Consider the following 20,547-nt stretch of genomic DNA (forward strand, 5'->3'; position numbering starts at 1 on the left):
TCACAGGGTACTGCTACACAAAGAATCCCTAGAAGATTTCTAGTCACTCTCTCTATGCTCAAAGGCACGATGAATATGTAAGTGGCCAAGTTCCATGTGGCAACTTGGACTCTTACGCACCCTGCATTATAGGTAAATACAACATATATAATCTACTCCTATCCCAACTATTTATGTTCAAAACTGTATATATTTTCATACAAATTTATTTGTGTTTGAATTAAATTACATTCTAATTTTTCATTGCCACATTTAACATGTCAATAATACTTTCAGTGGTCATGTCGTTATGTACATAGTATTACAACATAATTATTGTGACGCCCAATGCATTTCGGGACTTCCTATCCCTTCGTCGGGGGCAAACCTGTTGAAGAAAACAATAGTGAATGATCTACAAACTGGTACCAAGTTCACTCCAACCTATTAACATAATCATGATTTTATATAGCGTGATGAAGTGCTGTTCGAGGACTATGGTGAAGCCTTCTGTGTTCTTTTTAAAGGGTAATGTGCTACCTTTATGTCACCTCGGCCACTTACATAGTCTATAACACGTCAGGCAGACATCAGTAATACTTAGCACGCAAATTAAAGAAAAGAATATAAGCCTGCTCTGTCTGATCCAGTCTTCATTAAGGGGCAGTTACCCCTAGACTCCCTTGTTGTGTCTAATGCCTGTAAACCGGCTAATTCACAAACCTCTGGGGATGGTCCCCGTTCTGACAAAGTCAAAATTATTAGACTCCTCTGGCAAACTAATAGCTGCTCAGGCTGCGAATCCTTGGCATTTGGACGAAATGGAGCAATTGCTTCACTATCTCCCAGATGAGCACAACGCTAAAGCACAGGATTTAATGCAAGAAGGAAAGCTCATCTCTAATTCCTCTTTTAGATGTGCCTTAGATGCTGCTGATACCGCAGCCAGAGAAATTAACACTAGTGTGTTACTCAGGAGACGCGCCTAGTTGAGGATTTCCGGTTTCAAACCTGAAGTCCAGCAACTCCTCTTAAACACCCCGTTTGATAAAGCGCATCTCTTCGGGCCTGGAGTTGATCTGACATTAGAGAAAATGAAAAAAGACACTGAGGTAGCTAAATATATGGGAGCCCTACAGTCTCCTTCAAACCGGAGCTCCTTTCATTGCTCCTTTTACTGTGGGGGGTCCAAGACCACATCCTCAGACACCAATGTTTCCTTGTATAAAGGCAACAATCAATCTTCCTCCACAAGAGGCTTCTTTAGAGCAGGATACAGAGGAAACAGCAAAGGTAGGGGCAGGGGTTCCACACCCGTAACTCCCCTTCCCTAACAAGCAGTGGCTTACCTACCATTCACTCTGATCAGTTAACACCTGTCGGGGGACGTCTTCACAATTCTTCCCCATTTGGCAATCCACAACAGACAAATGGGTGCTAGGAATTATCAAACATGGTAATTGCCTGGAGCTTACCACCAATCCTCCAAACATTCCACCTCGTTCTCACAAGCTGTCACCAGAACATTTGCACCTCCTCCTTGCTAAAAGGAGCCATGGAGCCAGTACAATTACAAAATCAAGGGTCAGGAGTTTACTCCCTGTATTTTCTAATTACCAAAATGGGGTGGTTCATTAAGACCTATTCTGGATCTCAGAGAATTTAACTATGACATACTGTCAGAACATTTCCACATGGTGACACTTCAACAAGTGCTCCCACTTTTACAACAGGTCTACTCTAGACTTAAAGGATGCATATTTCCACATTCCAATTCATCCAGCTCATCGCAAATATCACAGATTTGTGATAGCGAGTCAACATTACCTATTCAAAGTACTACCATTTGGAGTCACTGCTGCTCACAGAGCATTTACCAAATGCCTAGCGGTAGTCGCAGCTCAACTGAGAAGACCGCACATCCACGTCTTCCCCCTATCTGGACAACTGGCTCATCAAAGCCGGCACTTACCAGAAGTGTTTCAAGCACACTTAATCCACAATTCACCTACTATCAACTAGGTTCTACAGGGAATGCTTTGAAGTCCCATCTGCAGCCTTCAAACACACAGCCTTATCTGGGAGCCACCATAGACACTCAAAAATCTCTAGCCTCTCCCAATGCAGCCAGAATTCACAGTATTCAACCTCTTCTCACTCAGTTTCAGCCCAACGACTCTTTACCAGCCAGAGTCTTCATGCAACTGCTGGAAATGATGGCGTCTTGCATCATAATCATACTCCATGCAAGACTTTATATGCGTCCCCTTCAAGAATGCTTAACAAGTCAGTGGAACCAGTCGCAGGGTCGATTTACCAATCTGGTGTTGGTAGACAGTCACACCCATTGCTCTCTGCAGTGGTGGAACCCACAAAATATATCCAAAGGGTGGCCTTTCATTGACCCTGTTCCACAGACGGTGCTAACGGCAGACACATAGCTCACTGGTTGGGGTGCTCACTTACAGGATTACACACTACAAGGTTTGTGGAGTCAAAGCCCAAAGATCTCCATATAAACCACCTAGAGCCTTTCAAACTCACCTTGTAGGCAAAGCTGTCCTAGTGCACACAGACAACCTGACAGCGATGTACTATATACATAAGCAGGGGGGGAGACTCTCTCTCCAACTCTCGCGCCTAGCATAAGCCATTTGGAAATGGGCCATTCACCACAGAATATATCTTGTGGCAATCCATGAGTGGGAATTTTATCCTCTGGTTCTCCTCACCTACTTTCTGCAATGGGGATTTCCTCAGATAGACCTGTTCGCCACAGCAGAAAACGCAAAATGCCCAAGCTTCACCTCCAGGTTCCAACACCCGTTCTCCAAGGGCAATGCCCTATGGATGAACTGGTCGGGGATATTTTCCTATGCTTTTCTGCCTCTCCCACTCATTCCACTAGTAGTTTAGAAGATCAGGTACACATTCCTCACACCAGCTGTCATAGCCCCAACATGGGACCGTCAACCCTGGTTTACCACCCTACTGCAGCTGCCAAAAGTTCCACACCAAAAGCTGCATCTCCCCTCCAATCTCCTCATTCAGAGCCTTTGAGAAATCCACCATCCAAATCCCAAAGACTCAACCTGGCGATCCGGCTCCTGAAGTCATAGTTTGGTTATTTACACCTACCACCAGACTCTATGCATATCCTAAAAGAGGCTAGAAAGCCCACAATCAGGGCTTGTTGTGCAGCAAAATGGAATCGATTTGATATCTATTGTAATAATATCAAACCTCTCAATGCTTCCGTACAGAACATCATATGTTACCTGTTACATTTACATCAATTTGAACTAGCCTATACATCCATTCGCTTACATCTGGCAGCAGTAGCTGCATATTTGCAAAACGTATCTCTATTCAGAGTACCAGTGATTAAAGCCTTTATGGAAGGGTTAAAAAGTGTGATACCATCAATTGTCCACCTGCACCAGTGTGGAACCTAAACATAGTCCTTACAAGGCTAATGGGTCCACGATTTGAACCAATGCATAGGTGCCAATTACAATTCCTCTCTTGGAATGTTGCTTTCCTCGTCGCAATAACTTCACTGAGGAGAGTTGGTGAACTCCAGGCATTAACTATACAAGAGCCCTTCTTTCAGCTTCACAGAGACAGAGTGGTTCTTCGCAGCAATCCTACATTTCTCCCTAAATTAGTTTATGCCTTTCAGATCAACCAATCTGCTGAGTTACCCGTGTACTTTCCTCAACCCGATTCTGTTGCAGAACGAGCTCCACACACTCTTGATGTTAGAAGAGCTCTACTATATTACGTTGAAGGAGCAAAATAATTTTAGTTGCTTTTGCTCCACCACACAAAGGCAATCCCATATTTAAATTAGGCATTGCAAGATGGATTGTAAAATGTATCCAGACATGTTTGACGAAAGCAAAGAGAACTTTGACCGTACCCCCACAGCTCATACCACTTGCCAAATAGGGGCTTCTATGGCCTTCTTGGGGAATATTTCCCTAGCTGAAATCTATAAGGCAGCAACATGGTCTACACCGCACACATTCAACAAACATTATTGTGTAGATGTGTTAGCGAAGCAACAAGCTAATGTAGACCAGGCAGTTCTCAAAACATTGTTTCAGACCACTACAACTACAGGTTAGCCACTGCTCTGGTAGCATACTGCTTTATAGTCTAGGCAAAGCATGTAATCTACAACTCTCATCCCTCAAACAGATAATGTTAAGGCATCTGTTCTTGGCATGTAGAGCTGTAGATTCACATGCGCCCACCGCCTTCCCGGTCACCTGTAGTTGTTGCAGTTCTCAATTTACATACATACATACATACATACGCATGGATATCTCTCTCCTACACTTACTAACTCCATTCTCACCCTCTGTGGGAAAACAAACTAACAATAGTGTCAATGCCCATGCGCACTATCACCGAAAGGAGGAGTCCCCTTACCCTGTGACTGGAAATACTTCTTTGAAGAAGAACAACTTGCAAGCATCCAGACCCACCCCTAAATGGCAGGAGTATGCAACGTATGTGGATCTACAGCTCTACTTGCCAAGAACAGATGCTTACTGGGTAAGTAACATTATATAATTATTTTTATTATTTTTTATTTAACAGAGTTTTATATAGCGCAAACTTGACCCGAAGGTATCCGGTATCAGAGCGCTTTACATAGCACCAGTTGCATTACATGAGGATCCATTCATTTTATATTAGACACGGGGAGATTAAGTGATTTGCCCAGAATCGCAGGATGTTCAGAGTAGTTGCCGAGACTGGAACCCAGTTCCCCAAATTAGAGGGCGACCGCCCTAGCCGTTAGGCCAACTCCTCTCCCCTTCATGAAGTCTATTATTGCTGGAGGCCTTGCGACAATGAAAAGGTGCAGACTCTAACAATATTCTTTCAGTGTGACTTTGTGATGAACATTTGTGAAAGCCTATGTATTACGTGTGCTCATATTCAACAAAAACAGTTATAAATCATTTATTTCAACACTATTACAGAATTGGATAATATGACAGCAATTTTTATTTCTGTAGTTGTTGACATCCTATGAGGCAGTATGGGTGCTGACCTGATTGTTTACTTTTTGAAGTCCTGTTTTGTAGATGTGATGCATCCACTGAAGGGTCGGCTAGCAATCTGCAGTTGTGTTTATGATAGTTGTATTGTTTTTCAGATGACGATTGCACTTTATCAACGTGCCCTTTTATCCTGGACCAAGGCAGGGCCTCCTTCTTTGAGGAAGAGAAAAGGTAGAGTAGATTTTGCATTGTGTTCAAAGCATAACTTCTTACAAAGTATCCATGTAAGGACTATATCGGAATCCAGTCCTGAATCTTGTTTGATATTTGATTTGGATTTGTCAAAAATATTTTAACTTTCATGGTTGGCATCAAAGAATCTATTGCGGTATAATATAAGCTAAATGGATCCCTTTCTGTTACAACGATGCTTGCTAGAACAATACAAAATTATTAAAACTGATAGTACTTAAACCTTTTGAGTGATGGGGTGCATAGCTGGACCACCAAAGATGGTGGCCACACTTCTATGAGGCTCCATATCCATCGCAGGTTATTCAGCAACATCCACCACACCCTGTGCCCACCGAGTGGCAGGAAATTGTGACTGCGGATTAATCCGTTGCGGTGCCTTCACTGTTCAGCTTCAAATAACTCCCATCAGTGAGCAATCAGAAAGCCGGACGTATCACAGACATCTTCAAGTAGCAAGATAAGTTTGCCACGGAAGCATTAAAGGCTCCAAGAAGCGAAAAGTCCTTGCACACTAAGGATCCACTTAAATTATTCTCGCAGTCTGACCCACAGAAAAACTTCAGTCTCCCTGTTTTGATACTGGAATTTGAAAGGTAGTTCCTAATACTCTTTTATAAACCCTCCCCCCTAATCCTCCAATGTTTCCTATCTGCCCACTTGGTGGTATTGCAGTCAGTACTGAAAATGAAATTTTGAAATCAGCAGGGTGATGTACCTACGGATTATCCAATCCACGAATGGTGTTTCAGCAAACTTGAAAGATAACTTCTCTTATTTTTTTTTATGTGTAACATAATGCCGTGAATAATGGCTGCTTTTGTAGGTTGTAAGGGGAAAATAGAATTGTGGCATTATGACACCACGGCACGTGTCAAGAACGCAGGGTTTGTGGTGTCCTGCTCAATAGTACAATGGACCTAAGCTGTGACTGCCCATGACGTGACTCATGAAATTGAGCCGTACCGGTGCAGATGGCTAGCTTTCCAGCGGCGTGTATTAATATTGCGACTTGCCAAGAATTATAGATCCATAAAGATCCTGGGAATTTATTTGTGCAGCACCACGAAGTCTAATAATTTTTTGAAGTGCTACCACAACACAGATTTAAAAAGAATAAATAATTTCTATAAGATTGGCTCCTCTTCCCTGTCCTTGAGACAGTTTAAATAAGAAAAGGTTTCCTTTTTGCCCCAGTCCTAATGAGGCCCAAAACATATAGGCTGAAACGCGTCGACTCCACAATCTGGAGAAGCCCTGCAAAAGTTTAAATGAAATGAACAGAAACTATTATACATCCCTATTCAAATAGAGGGTTTTAAAAAGTTTCCCTCGGTTGTGTATTATCCTTTAGGGCTATCTTCTTTTTACGATTGTTACTATTAATCATTGTTTGGAATTTTTTCTCGCATCCGTAATATCAAATAAGGGTAGCAAGGAATGATGTCTTTGTTCAGATATATGTGTTTTTGTTGTTTTTTGTATATATAATTTGTGTATATATAATTGTTTGTATTGTCCTAAAAACAAGTATGTATAAAAATATCCGTTTTGGACTGCTCCTGAGTTTTTTTTCTTTAGTAAAAATAAGTAATTGGACATGAACTTAAGTCCTTGTTTAGGAGTCACTTCAATGCTCCCTCCAGTTTAGTTTGGCAGCTTGATTCTGAAAGACTTTCCGTATTTCATTGATTATTGGATACAAGAAGTTTTTTTTAAGTGGTTTCTGAGGACCAAATTAAAAGTCCCTGAGTTATAAAAGGGCCAAGTGTTGAGGTCCTTAGCCCATCAAGGCACATCTTCCCAATACTGTTGGTTGTCACCACCCCTAAGTGTTCAGACTGTACATACCGCATGTCAGGCCTACTTACTTTAGAACCTTTGATGTGATCTAGGAATCGTGCCTGACATCCGTTTGTGCCTAGTGGCCACACTAACCATCCCTTTCAGTTGGGTTCTGATGAATTGTATGTGCCATTACGTAGCATGGTATCTAATGCATCCTTAGTGTATTTTGTAAACTGCTGCCAGTTTTCAAAGCATTTAAATGTGAAAATGTATGGTGTGTTCAAATCTCATCTTACCTAATCTAAGAAATGTCATTTGTTGCCCAGTTTTGTTTAGGAAAATCATTTGTTGTGATTTCACGCATATTCTAAATAAGTCCTCAGTTCTGTGAACCTGCCAATCTTTTGCTCTCCAAATTGATTTCACATCTATAGTGTCCCTCAAAAGGTCTAAACCTGCTATAGACAGCTGGGAAAGAAAGGAAGCCGACTATATCAGCTTGGTGTCAGTCAGCATACTTTTCTTTGCAGGTGAAGGTGCAAGCCTATAGTATTAAGGAGGCGGGGTCAGATGTATAACACCCACAAAAATAAGCAACTTCCGTGCAAACGTATTTGAACTACCGCACAGTGGTGTAGGGCAATGTTCCCATTGTGTGTAATGGAAAACCACACATGGAATGCTTGCTTTATGGAGAAAATAATGACCGTAAAGTTGAGAACAAAACATTTCATCATAATTACACACAGTATAATGCTCTAGATCTTCTAGCATTTCATGCACTGTATCAATGTCCCAATCGCCAGAAACAGTACTTTGGTAATTACATAATTCACGGACATTTTAAACTACTAAGGAATTTGTAAATGTTCATTGGGGCCATGTACATCATAAGATACCCGATCCCAAACAATCTCGTCAGGAACTGGAACAGCTGAAATGTTCACCAGGGAGAGGCCTCTTTGTTGTCGGTGTGATGACCAATGTGGTTTAAAAACAAAGTTCACCAGTTGTTCTGTAGAGCGTAGTGGGAGGTAGGGTCTAATTGGTAGTAGGAAAAAGACAGTCCCAAAATCAATTCAAAAGACCAGGAACAGTAATGATATTGTAACCCAAAGTTGAAGCCATGGAAAAAAAAATTTCCTCTTCAGCCAAAGATCGGCATGCACTTTCATCCTGAATGTATGAGGTGGCGGTGGGTTGGATGACTCCAAAGAGAAGTCATCAAAGTAGATAAAGTAGCCAGAGGCAGTCAAATCTATTTTTGGCAGCTCAGCAGGTTTTGTAGAACTGGGTGTGGACTACATCTGTAGTACATTCATGCGTAGATTGTGTTCCTTTAAGGTTTCCAAATTGATATCTGTGTTTCTGTATTAGTTGATTGTACAATTGTCGTAATCGTAGCAACAGGTAGCTGGCATACTTCATTGTTGTTGATTATTGTCTCTTGTTGGAAAGAGGATACGACATTTGTTATTAAGGTTTCCATTTGAACTTCCTGTATGGTAGTGGGAGGAGGCAGGTAGCTACCCAGGAGCCCACATGGCTTACTGTGGAGAATCTGCCTCCTTGTGTGGCTTGATCAGATCAATGGAGACAAATCTTTTGTCTTTGCGGCCAGCAAGTGATAGAAGAAGTACAGTTCTGGTACCTTCAACAGTCAATACCAGTACAGGCTCTTTGTAAGATGGTCCAAATTCTTTCTTGTCCACATTTTATCCCTGACCAGCGTGCTGGCTCTTCCTCAGTGGCAGTGCGTTTTATTTGGACATTTCTATGTTCATCCCAGAAGCTGTTCAGTTCCTGTAAAACAGCCAAACATTCAGTGATATCAACTTTTTTTCTGTTGCCACTGTGCGGGTATTGAGGTCAGGGTCCCACATCTTTACTCCAAAACGGATTTCATAGGGTGTCCGACAACGCAGGGATTTTCTAGGCAGGTTGTTGAGTCCCCTCTGGACCCCATATAAGTGATGTACCCAACTGTGAACTGTGCCTAATACCCTCTGTTAAAGACTGCTTTCAGTTACGTTTTTTCCTATCCACAACTGAATTTCCCTCAGGATGGTATGGTGAGGACAACGCAGGGTCACACCCAAACTTCACTCCTATGGCCTCTGTGTAAGCCCTAGAGCTAAATGCCGCTCCGACGGTTGGAATGTATTGTGCCTACTACGTATATCCAAATGAAGACTCGCAGATCCTTTAAAACATTTAAGGCGCCAGCCGACTGCTGTGGCCATACCCATAGGAATTGTGAGAAGGAATGTACTTCTTCCAAGATATACTTGTAAGCCCAATCTGATTACAAAGGGCCAAATTGATCTAAATAGACACAATCCAGAGGCTTGTTTTGAAATCAGTAGAGGTGTCTGTGGTGGATGCACCACGGTGAAACCCTTCATTTGCTTGCAGATGTCACATTTAAGGAGAGAACCTTTGGTCTGTTTGTAAGACTGGGCCATCAGTAACATTGCTGCAGTAATGAAATTGTATCTTCCACCCCTGCTTGAGCAGATGCCAGACCCTCATGTGCAGCTAGTATTAAACCCACCCTACGATCACTGTTTGTTATTACTCTATCCCCCACTCTCGGAATGTGAGCATACAGAATGTTATGTGTGTCTAACTTTTAGGAGTACTTAAGTGGACAGTTTTCGGCAAGTGGGTTTCATTATGAGCAGCATTGACAGCCACCATGATATGTCTGTCTATCCTCATACTTGGCAAAACCAAAGGGGATGTTGGACAAAGTGTTTACAAATGCAAGCACTCACCCCCAGTCAACTGATCTGGGGTTAATCCATCATCATTAGACATGGGCGAATTTTGCGGATCTCGCGTTCGCGAATTTTGCGGATTTGCGAACTCGCAATCCGCAAAATCCGCGAATATCCGCGAATTTGCGGATTTTTTTTTTTTTGTGTGTTCGCAATTGTTTCTGCCAGTTCGCGAGGATTTGGTACTAGTTCGCAATTGCGAACTTACTTGTCGGCTCGCAACGGTCGCGACTATGTTGTTTCTACGTCTGGTTCATCATCACAGCCTCCCAGCACCCTCTGTTTTACCACTGGCACCCTCTCTTTGACCCATGCCACCCTCTGTTACATCAATGCCACCCTCTGGTTCATCATCACTGTAGAAGATGGGGGGGAAAAGCAAGCCCACCTGCCCTGCTTGAACTGACATGAATTAATTTGGGGTTAGTTTATTAACAACACCTGCCCTGCCCCAACTGACAATAATGAATTAGGGGCTAATTAATGTGTCACTGAAAGAATTTAAAGTTCCAGCCTGGCACCTGCTTGTCTGCTCCTTTAGCTGTAAATCAGGACCTTTGTGGCATACAGTTAAGGTCAGAGCAGGGTCACACAATAGTTGCAAGCAGGCAACCGAATTCTGGAGGGCCCCCTCAGGAAGCACTACAAAGAATCGTTACAAATCATGAGGTTGACCTTTTGCACCTGCTCATTGCTTTTGCTTTTGCTGAAATCGTTTTTCGGTTTTTTTCGCGCTATTCGCGGGGCGCGGCGTCGTGCGAAACCGACCGCGGAAGCCGCCAATTCGTGCGAATGAGCATTTTATTTTTTTGCGGCTTGTTGTTTCGCGAGTTTTTTTGCAGTATTCGCGAGCCGCTTGCAGCGCAACACGCGAATTTACCCCAAGGTCGAGTACGGGCGCGGCCATTTTGTTTGCGTGACGTATTTCCGTTTCCGCCCGCTATGTATAATCTCGCGCAGTAAGCGCATTGCGAGTAGAGGTTCGCACGAGATCGCGCGGGAAATCTAGAGGTTCGCACGAGATCGCGAGGAAAGTCTCGCGCGAACTTACTTTCGCGCTCGTGAACGGGCGCCGGCCATCTTGTTTTTCATTCATTTCCTGTGTCTGGGCATGGTGTTTAATCCTCTTGGTATCTTTGCCATCCTTTGCTTGTTTTCAGTTTTTTTTTTACGATTTTGCTTCTTATCTATCCCTCTCTTTTCCTAGCTGTATATTTTTGTCTTTTCTGCTATTTTTCTTTACTTTTAAACTACTTTTTTAAACTCTTTTCTTTTCTTCTTCCCGATCCTATTCTTTCTTAATTTTCTACTTCTTCCTACCTTACCTGCCCAGACCATGGTCAAGCCAGGCGCCGTGAAGCTGCCCAGGCACTTGAGGGCCGCAGCGGCGGCGGGGAGTAGTGCTGGACCCAGTGGCAGGACAGCATGCGGGAGATTGAGGGGGGAGCAGGTGACGCGACGGGAGATATTCAGCCCGGAGGAAGTGGGCGCGCTGGTCTACTTCGTCCAGCGCCGCCTGCCCAGGACCATCGCGGGAGGCGGCAGGATCGCGGCCGGCGGCTACAACATGCGGGAGCGCCGGAAGCGGTGGGAGAAGGTGTGCTGGGCCATATCCCACCTCTACGGGGTCCAGCGCACCTACAGCCAGGTCACCCATCGCTGGACGGACCTCCTGGACCGCGAGCGCGACCTGCTGGACCAGCTCGGCTTGGAGATCCCCGGCTTGGTGAGTAGTAGTAGCCATTTAATCACTCACTACTATGATGTTTTCTCCTGCTCTGTGTTGTTGTATTGCAAATATTTGTTTTTTACATGGAGCAAGCCAATAATGCCGCTGATGACGATTACATTGTAGTTAAATTATATTTCAAAATCTTCTGTGCATTTCAGGTGCACTGCTCTCCTTCTCAGTGGCGTTGCTACTATGCTTATTTGTTTTCTATTTCGTGGTCTCATTGGCCTGAGTAACTATTATGTATGAGTGTACTTTACAGAACTGCGTAATGCTAGACACTAGGGGGCAGATTACATTTACAAGCCCCTTGCGCCACGTTTACGTTGCCTTGCGTGACGCAACAGCGGCGTAAACGTGCCGCATCCCTGCGAGTCATTTACAGCATGACGCATCTAGGGAGATGCGTCACGTTATAAAGCCATGGGCCTGCACCACAATGGGTGCGTTCCTAGTACGCAGGGTGGGCAGTCCAGCGGCTGTGCGCCTCGCAAAATTGCCTGCGTGAAATGTACAAGATTTAACGCAGGCACTTCTGCGACGCTGCTACGTCAATTCAATTCCTTATGTCTGCTCGAAGCAGGCGAAAGGACTGACACAGCATGTTAAGTATTGGGTGGCCCTGAGCATTACTGGAGTTGCATTGCGTTGGCGACGTGACTCCAGCGATGCGCCGCTCTTACGTGACGAGATGCGTCACGCAAGTGCCTACCCTTGCGCCAGGGCGCGCCGCTTTGTAAATGAGGCACATCTGCCGTGTCGCAAGGGTAGTTTTGCGTGACGCATTTGATCTGGCGCATCTCTGGAGATGCGCCAGAACGCGTAAGTAAGTATGCCCCTAAGGGGCAGAATTGCAATTACCGTCGCATCCCTGCAAAGTAGCAGGGATGCGCCATTAATTGTGCGGCCCGCTACCACCACCAAACATGGTGCGCCGTATTTGCAATGTGGCGCACCATGGGCCCAAAACGTCACCGAAGCTTTACTGCTGGAGTTGCGTCGCAACGATGGCGCAGCTCCATCAATGCTCTGGGGTACCCTATCTCCCCAATGCTGGGTCAAGCCGTACGTCTGCTTCAAGCAGGTGCAGGGTTTGTGTGACGCATCATTGTCCTAAAGGTGACTGATTGATATTTTGTAGATTTCCCTCAGCCACTATTAGGATGTGTTCCAGCGCAGGAATGCCCTCCCTTGCGCCGGAACGCCCCCTGATGGCGCAGGGCTTTATAACGGGATGCATCTCCCAAATGCGTCACGTTGTTATAATATTATACGCCGCACCATGGCGCCCTTTTTTGTTTAGCTGCTGCGTCACAAAAGTCACGCAAGAACGGCGCAAAAGAGCCGCAAGGGCTTAAATCTGCCCCTTCCTTTGTACCCCTGACAATAAGAAAAATAGTGGCGGTGGATTGATAGTTTGACTATTTAAATGACTGGTAATGTAGCAGGCAACTGTTAGTGTTGTCACTGATCTGACTGAAATCACAATGGAGTTTGTCTGTCACTTTGCGTCTTGCCTGCGAACTGCTGCCTGCCAGTCCTAGGTGAACGTTTCAGTACTTTGTTTAGTGAGTTACGTGACTTTCGAAGTCACAGGTCCGCAAATAAATGAAAAGTAACCATAATCAATATAATTTCGCGGAAATATTTTGTTATTGTTCTTTTGAAATGTTTGATTTGGTTGACATTGACAAGCAACAATCATCCATGTTTTCTGTTCTTTCTTTCATGTTGTACGTCAGCTCCCCCCAGGGGCGAGAGGAGGACACAGGAGCAGCAGGCGGCGGATGCTGTTCAACAGGGCCAGGATCGGGCAGGCGAGGGCTCCTCTGCTGGCCCCAGTAAGTTTTCATTTTAGACTAGTACCTATTTTTCCTAGCGTTCCTCATTTGGCTTTTTTCAAAATTGTCTTTGCTCTTCTTGTAGACTGTATCTAAATTCTTATCCTGCCTCTACTATGACTCCCTGTGGTATTACTAGATTATTCTTATTAGTCTGTCTGTGTAGCTAACTAAGATTGCACGGTTGGCGAAACTCCCATGATTCTAGTCAGCAATAGCTCTATCAACTTAGTGCAGTCCTCTGGGATTGTCCATAATGTCTTTTGAAGTGTTCTATCTGGACTCATGCTTGCAAAAATTGCAAAACCTTTCGCTCAGTCACTCTAGTCTGGACCAAAAAACACAGATTGTATTTAAGTTTAAAAGCTTTATTAAAAGTAAACACATTTATTAAAATGAAGTCATAATAAAACTAAACGTTTAACTGATAATGGAAAAGTGGTTAGTGCTGACGATTAATTGAAGACATTTCTTGTGGTCGAGCCGAGCTCTCACCTGGTTTCAACTTGATCTTGTTGTTAGAAGTCCATCTTCTGTCTGTGTGGAGAAAAATGGTGCGTGTTAAAAAAACAGCCTTCATCAGTTGTGCCAAAAAGTGCAGCAAGACAACCTTCCCTGGAAAAAGGGACATTTTTTTTAACTTTAACGTAGACAGTCACAAATTACATTGTTTTCACATGTCTTCATTCCTAGACCAAAGACTAGTGAGTGCTTTATTCTAACATTCTTAAATGTACTTTGTAGGTGGAACATCTGGTGGCGGGGCCAGTGTGGAGGTGGTGGTGCTCGACACGGAGGCGGAGGGCGATTCTTCAGGGGAGGAGGCGGCGGCTGTGAGAGTTGAGACGGTGGTGGTGGCGGCCAGAGGTAAGCTCTTATATATTCCTTACTTATTGAGATTGAAGACTAGCTGGGAAGGCAAGAATATGAGATGCATGGCTGGGTGAATGATGAAGCAATGATGGGTGGAAGGACAACAGCCTGGGTGGGTGACACAGAAACTGTATGTGTCCATATACCTGGATCATGCTACTATCTGACTCTTAGATAGCATATGTGTATCTAGAGCAGGGGTACTCCTAGTATGGCCCGCGGGCCGGTGGTGGCCCGGCAAGCCTTCCTTGGCGGTGCGCAGACCTTGCAGACAATCACTGCTCCCCCGGCCCCCACAGAGCAGAGGCTTTTTTGTATTTCACCTGTTAGCGCCCCTGCATCTCCACTCTGACAATCACTGCTCCCCCGGCCCCCACAGAGCAGAGTGGAGATGCAAGGCCACAAAGAGGTGAAATAGAACAAAGCCTCTGCTCTGTGGGGCCGGGCAAGCAGTGATTGTCAGGGTGGAGAAGCAGGGGCGCTACAACAAACAAAGCCTCAATAATATGTTCATGGTCTTTTAAAGACCTGTTAAGTACTTTGGTGTTGTTGTCTGTGTGTGCGCGTTGAGGAAGCGGTCTCAACCCGGGCTGAAGGCTGACACAGATAGACACACACACAGTGAGATGACAGAGGGGGAGGGAGGGCAGGAGGGAGAGAGAGATGGAGGGAGGGCAGGAGGGAGAGCAGGAGGGAGAGAGATGTATGTAAATGCTGGGTCTGGTGGCTCAGTGGATGAGGGCATCTGCTGCAGGGACCTGTGTGCAACCTCATGGTCACAAGTTATCGTTTTGCTTTAGCCCCGCCCCCTCTGACTCCGCCCCCACCAGTGCGGCCCTCGGCCCCAAACTACACTGTAAATGTAGCCCCTGAGAGAAAGTTTGTGAGTACCCATGATCTAGAGAGAGTAGACGGTCAGTGGATGAACTAAGTGTAACTTTGAAGAGCATGTAACACTGCACCCGCACGTCCGTTCCAGTGTAGGAAAGGCAAGGAAAAGAACTTTTAATTTTGTCCAAATACTACCATAAATAGTAGCAGTAGTTTGTATTGCAAGCACTGCATAGATCCGGTTATTATGGTGGCCACTCCCTACCTCTCTTAATAAGTTTAGTAGTACTCAGTCATTCATGTGTGGATGTATCACTGGTCACTCAATAAAAAGCAAAGCACCTAAAGTCATCCCATATATAAGCAAAAACATCCCATGTGAAGTGATAGATAATCAGATTATTTATCTTCTTCAATTTTCCATTTCTAGTACTCATTTCCACTGTAGGGTGAAAGTTAAATTAATTAAGCAGTAGCCCTTGAGTTGTAACAGAGTATTCTCAGTGCCACCCGTACTAGAAAAGTAAGAGCTTCACCACCTGCATGTACTGGACGGGTACAGTAACGCAACGGCAACGCAAGTCTAGGTCACTCCTCATGGCGTGCGTCTCTTTTTCTCGGGTGCAAGTTTACTGCGCTGGCATTATGCCGGCTTGCAGAAAATAACGTACCAATTTTCCAAAACAAGAGATAAGAAGAAGAATAAGACTGGTGTACTTTCATAGTCGACTCCAATGGAAGTCCACAGTGCTCGTAGAATTTGTTCCTTAAACTCCCACTAATGTTAGAGCAAGGATGAAGAAGTGTGAGGTTAGATAGATACTGGCCTCAATAGTTATGTAATGCGCTTGCAAGTTGCTAGTTGTACTGCAACACAAATTTCTGCTGAATGATTGAGTTAATCTTAAAGAGCATTGGTTACAGACTATGTCTTTCTTTCTTCATATAGGTTCTCCTTCCAAACGAACAAGGAGGAAGGAGCTGGCTAGAGCGGCCCGGCAACGGAGGATCGAGGCCACTGTTGCGGAATATCGGCGGCTGGTGGCCCTGGAGGACGAGGAAAGTGTGCAGTCGACAACAACAACAACGTCGTCTGCATCGGCCTCCGTGGCCCCACGGGCTGCCACCCAGCACAGTGGTCCACCCAGACTGAGCCGGGCTGCCAAAGGCAAACGCCACCGCCGAACAGCAAGGCCAACAGCTGCCTCTCACAGGCATTGCACCTGCAAGGCAGTGAAGGCACGCCTGCGCCGCACTACCCTGATGGTGTCCCGCCTTCAGCAGGAGATCGCCTTGCTCCGCGAGGAGCATGATGCCCTGGCCCAAAAAGTTAACAGCATCCACCCATAGTGTCCCTTGCCCCTTTTTTAGAGACTTTTGGGGGGTGGGAATTGGGAGTTGGGTTTTTGGGGACTTTTGAAGGACAATCGTTGGGGTTAGGGAGGGTCTTGCGGGAGATTATTTTGTTAGGGATATAAATATACTTTTTCAAACTTTATCTGAGCATACCTGTTTTTTACTGCTTGCCTGGTGGGTGGGGGTTTAACGTTGACTGTTTTCCTGAAAGTTTAGTTCCATTTTCTTCCTTTAAGTGTAAATGCCCAAATGTTTTCAACACTAAGTGCCTCTCACAGACTAAGTGAAGTGAATCCAAGAGTCCTAGGACTTTAGTAGTACTACCTTCAGTCTCTCGTCTCTCTTACTAATACTCCATTATACCCCCAAACCACCAAACGCTTATCTTACCTGTAATTTGTGTTTGAAAGTAGGGCTAGACCCAGGGCTGGCTCCACGGGAAACACCGAATAAGGTTGGCAATCTTGGTCGGATAAAATTTCCTCATAGCGGTGGTACTAGTGGTGTGACACAGTGGCAGTTGCATGCCTATGAAAAAAAAGAAAATGAAATCTGGTTTGTCCTCCTGAGCAATTCAACGGTACAACTGAGAATATAGCAGGTGACAGAAGTACAGTAGAGCAGTGCCACATTGTAGCCTAACAAATGGTAAAGTATAACTACTAATTCGGTTGAAGTTCTTTCACATTAGCAATGGTTCTTTGTGAAGCAGAGTAAGAATATATCCTCGGATTTCTTCACCAGCCTGTTGCTATCACCTTATCCTCCCCAGCAAGTGTGTGGATTTATTGCTGTAATAATAATTTAGTCACACATCAATCAAAACCACACAGCCCGGGGGAAGAGGGTTAGGGTTTGAAAAATGGATGGGTACGGGGGGTTTTGGGAAAGGTTTTGGGAGACAAGAAAAAATAGCACAGCATAGACAAACTATTGTGAACATAAACAAATCTTTGGGTACAAACCTATCCATCAATCTTTGAAAGTGCATGCACTACTGCATGCATGTCAGTGAAAAGTAAGTAGTACATTCGACAACTGTGGAAAGAAAGAATGCGACAGTACAGGGCCTGTGTGGAATTATTGATAATCGATATTCAACATAAGGTCTCTGCAGCCAGATACCCGAGAGCCTTGCTGGTCACTATAAATCCATTCACAACAACACTCAATGGGGTTGGTCTGGAAGGTGTCAGGTTTACTCCCCGTGATCCAGTCGATGCAAATATGGTTCCACCTCCAAATGTCACCAACACCCAGAAGTGTAAACACAGGGTGTTCGAGCCATTAGGCGGGGGAGAAAAATAACAAACTAAAATAAAAAATGTGGGATGGGTAAAGGTAGGGTCAGCAGGGAAAGGATACCTGTAACAGAAGACAAGACAGGCATCAGTGAAGTGCTGTCCTAACATACAAGGGTACTCTCATATAGTCTCACTAAATAACCAAGGAAGTAGACAAGTACCTGAGCACCAAGAAAACATGACCTTGGATAGGAAATACTATAGCCCTTCTGCCACAATCTGTGAGGAAGGCCTAAGAAACACATAAACATATAGTTAACGAACACACTCCTGTCGCACCAAACACACTCGCGTTATACTAAGACATCAAACCCACTACTCACAACATACCACAAACTTGGTAGAGGACTCCATGTACAAAGGGGGTTCCAAATAGTCAAAGCAAAGATGTATGGTCCAACAAAAAGGAAGAGGGAAACGGTAGTGTGTAGGAAGCAAGAACTACAACACTGCGCTCTCTAAGTAATGACCCAGTAGAGAATCTTTGGTGAAGGTCAAACAGAAAAACGTAGTTGCGACCACCACTGAATTCTGCCAACAACACACCCCACGGTGCACTACACAAAGAGAACTGGGGTAGCCTGTAGTTACCTCACTACATGCCCAGTTATGGAGGTCCTTTGAAATACACAGTTATACAACGGAGACGCGTAGTTGTCCTTACTACCGCGCTCCGTTTTAATAGTACAAAAACGATCCCCGATGTGAACGCTAACACGTGGTATAGACCGCCACTGTGCTCCGCCACACACAATTCAACCAAACAGGAATTCATCAAAGGTAGAATTCTGTTAGAAAACAGTCACAGAACCTCCCTTAACAATCCGTTCAGGCAGTAATCAGCTGACCGCACGGGCGGCCGAAGAGTTTAGAGCGGCTTTACCTGAAGACGCGTGAAGTCCGTCTACCGCCAAGGACAGAACACGGAAGCGCTCCCCACTGAGCCTCAGGGGGGGGGTGGGGGGGGGGGAGGTGATAGTCCACAGGAGACACGATAGAAAAGCATGCAGAGCGTCCGCTCTCATGCCGGTGCAGAACAGAAACCAGAATAACGCGCAACAGGAAGCGCGTCTGTTCCCCAGATAAACTTCCTGCAAGTCTCCCGCCTACTCATGGGAAATGTAGTTTCATAGTACGGTAGGCGCTTAGGGGCTGCGTAACCTGACAGAAGGTATAGTAGATAGAAAAGGAGAAATTGCTTTTTTTCTAGGTGTCCCCTCACTCACCAGGGTTGCCCCTTGGTGACATGCTTCATCATTGGGGCCATCCCAGTCCTCTACGGCCTGGGGCGTGCTGCGACTTGCGAATTACGTAGGAGCACTTACAAATGACTATGTGTGGTGCAGATGTGATAGTGGAGTGGACTAAGTGATGTGTTAAGGGATCAATTTAGAAGCCTAGAGAGAGCCAAGAAATGCAGTCACAGTCAGAGAAAAAGGCAAGGGATACTGTATCTATGTGGTTGTAGTGGTCCTGTTGGAAGTGGTAAGTAAGTTGCCTGCAGAAAAAAAATCCTCCTATTAGCGGCACTCCTCCATTGCAGCCGACGCTTCGTCCATCGATGTTGGTCACCAGAAGACACCCTGTAAAAAAAAGCACAGCATAGACAAACAATTGAACATAAACAATTCTTTGGGTACAAACCTATCCATCAATCTTTGAAAGTGCATGCACTACTGCATGCATGTCAGTGAAAAGTAAGTAGTACATTCGACAACTGTGGAAGAAAGAATGCAACAGTAAAGGGCCTATGTGTAAATTATTGATAACGATATTCAACATAAGGTCTCTGTAGCCAGATACCCGAGAGCCTTGCTGGTCACTATAAATCCATTCACAACAACACTCAGTGGGGTTGGTCTGGAAGGTATAGTAGATAGAAAAGGAGAAATTGCTTTTTTTCTAGGTGTCCCCTCACTCACCAGGGTTGCCCCTTGGTGACATGCTTCATCATTGGGGCCATCCCAGTCCTCTACGGCCTGGGGCGTGCTGCGACTTGCGAATTACGTAGGAGCACTTTCAAATGACTATGTGTGGTGCAGATGTGATAGTGGAGTGGACTAAGTGATGTGTTAAGGGATCAATGTAGAAGCCGAGAGAGAGCCAAGAAATGCAGTCACAGTCAGAGAAAAAGGCAAGGGATACTGTATCTATGTGGTTGTAGTGGTCCTGTTGGAAGTGGTAAGTAAGTTGCCTGCAGAAAAAAAATCCTCCTATTAGCGGCACTCCTCCATTGCAGCCGACGCTTCGTCCATCGATGTTGGTCACCAGAAGACACCCTGTCCACTGCCTGCCTGATGCTGAATTGTGGCTCGCTACTGTGAAGCCTGACTCCATCCTTTTTTCCCCATTGCAGAGACTGAAACCCGGCCTGTAATTATTCAACGAAAAACAGGAAGTGATATAATATTACAACACCACTGATAAATAAATATAAGGTATGTAGGCTGTGGAGTGCAAAAAGTCACAATTTGATTTTCCTAGTAGACAGTACAATATTTTTGAAAGTGCGTACTCTGAGTCACCTTTTGAAGGATAAATAAGTATGGGCAAATTAATGTAGCGGATCTTGCCCCTCAAGCTAGGTGTACAGTAAACTGTGTTTTAGAACAAAATTAGATCTTCCTAGCAGTGCTCCCACCCAGACCCTTACTAAAGCCAGTCGCAAAAATGTAGAAGACCCCCAATCAAATCTCAAAAAACGAGACCTAGCAGAAAACTGGTGACAAAACTTACTTTGAAAGTAAAAGTAGGCCGAAGTACCCCCTTCCTAATTACCCATTACCCACCGTG

At 44.8% G+C, this 20,547-nt stretch overlaps 1 protein-coding gene across 2 annotated transcripts in view; it reads left to right on the forward strand.

The window, feature by feature from the left end:
• The window catches only part of LOC147748974 (uncharacterized), a 737,146-nt gene that overhangs the window by 257,159 nt on the left and 459,440 nt on the right, over nucleotides 1-20,547 (forward strand). For both annotated transcript variants that reach the window (XM_086964737.1, XM_086964747.1), the window contains one exon: nucleotides 5,153-5,228. In XM_086964737.1, coding sequence (XP_086820863.1) covers nucleotides 5,153-5,228 — 76 coding nt within the window. The remainder of the gene's footprint in view (nucleotides 1-5,152; nucleotides 5,229-20,547) is intronic.

The sequence above is a fragment of the Lissotriton vulgaris genome, chromosome 1_1, assembly GCF_964263255.1.
Source record: "Lissotriton vulgaris chromosome 1_1, aLisVul1.2, whole genome shotgun sequence".
Taxonomy (NCBI): domain Eukaryota; kingdom Metazoa; phylum Chordata; class Amphibia; order Caudata; family Salamandridae; genus Lissotriton; species Lissotriton vulgaris.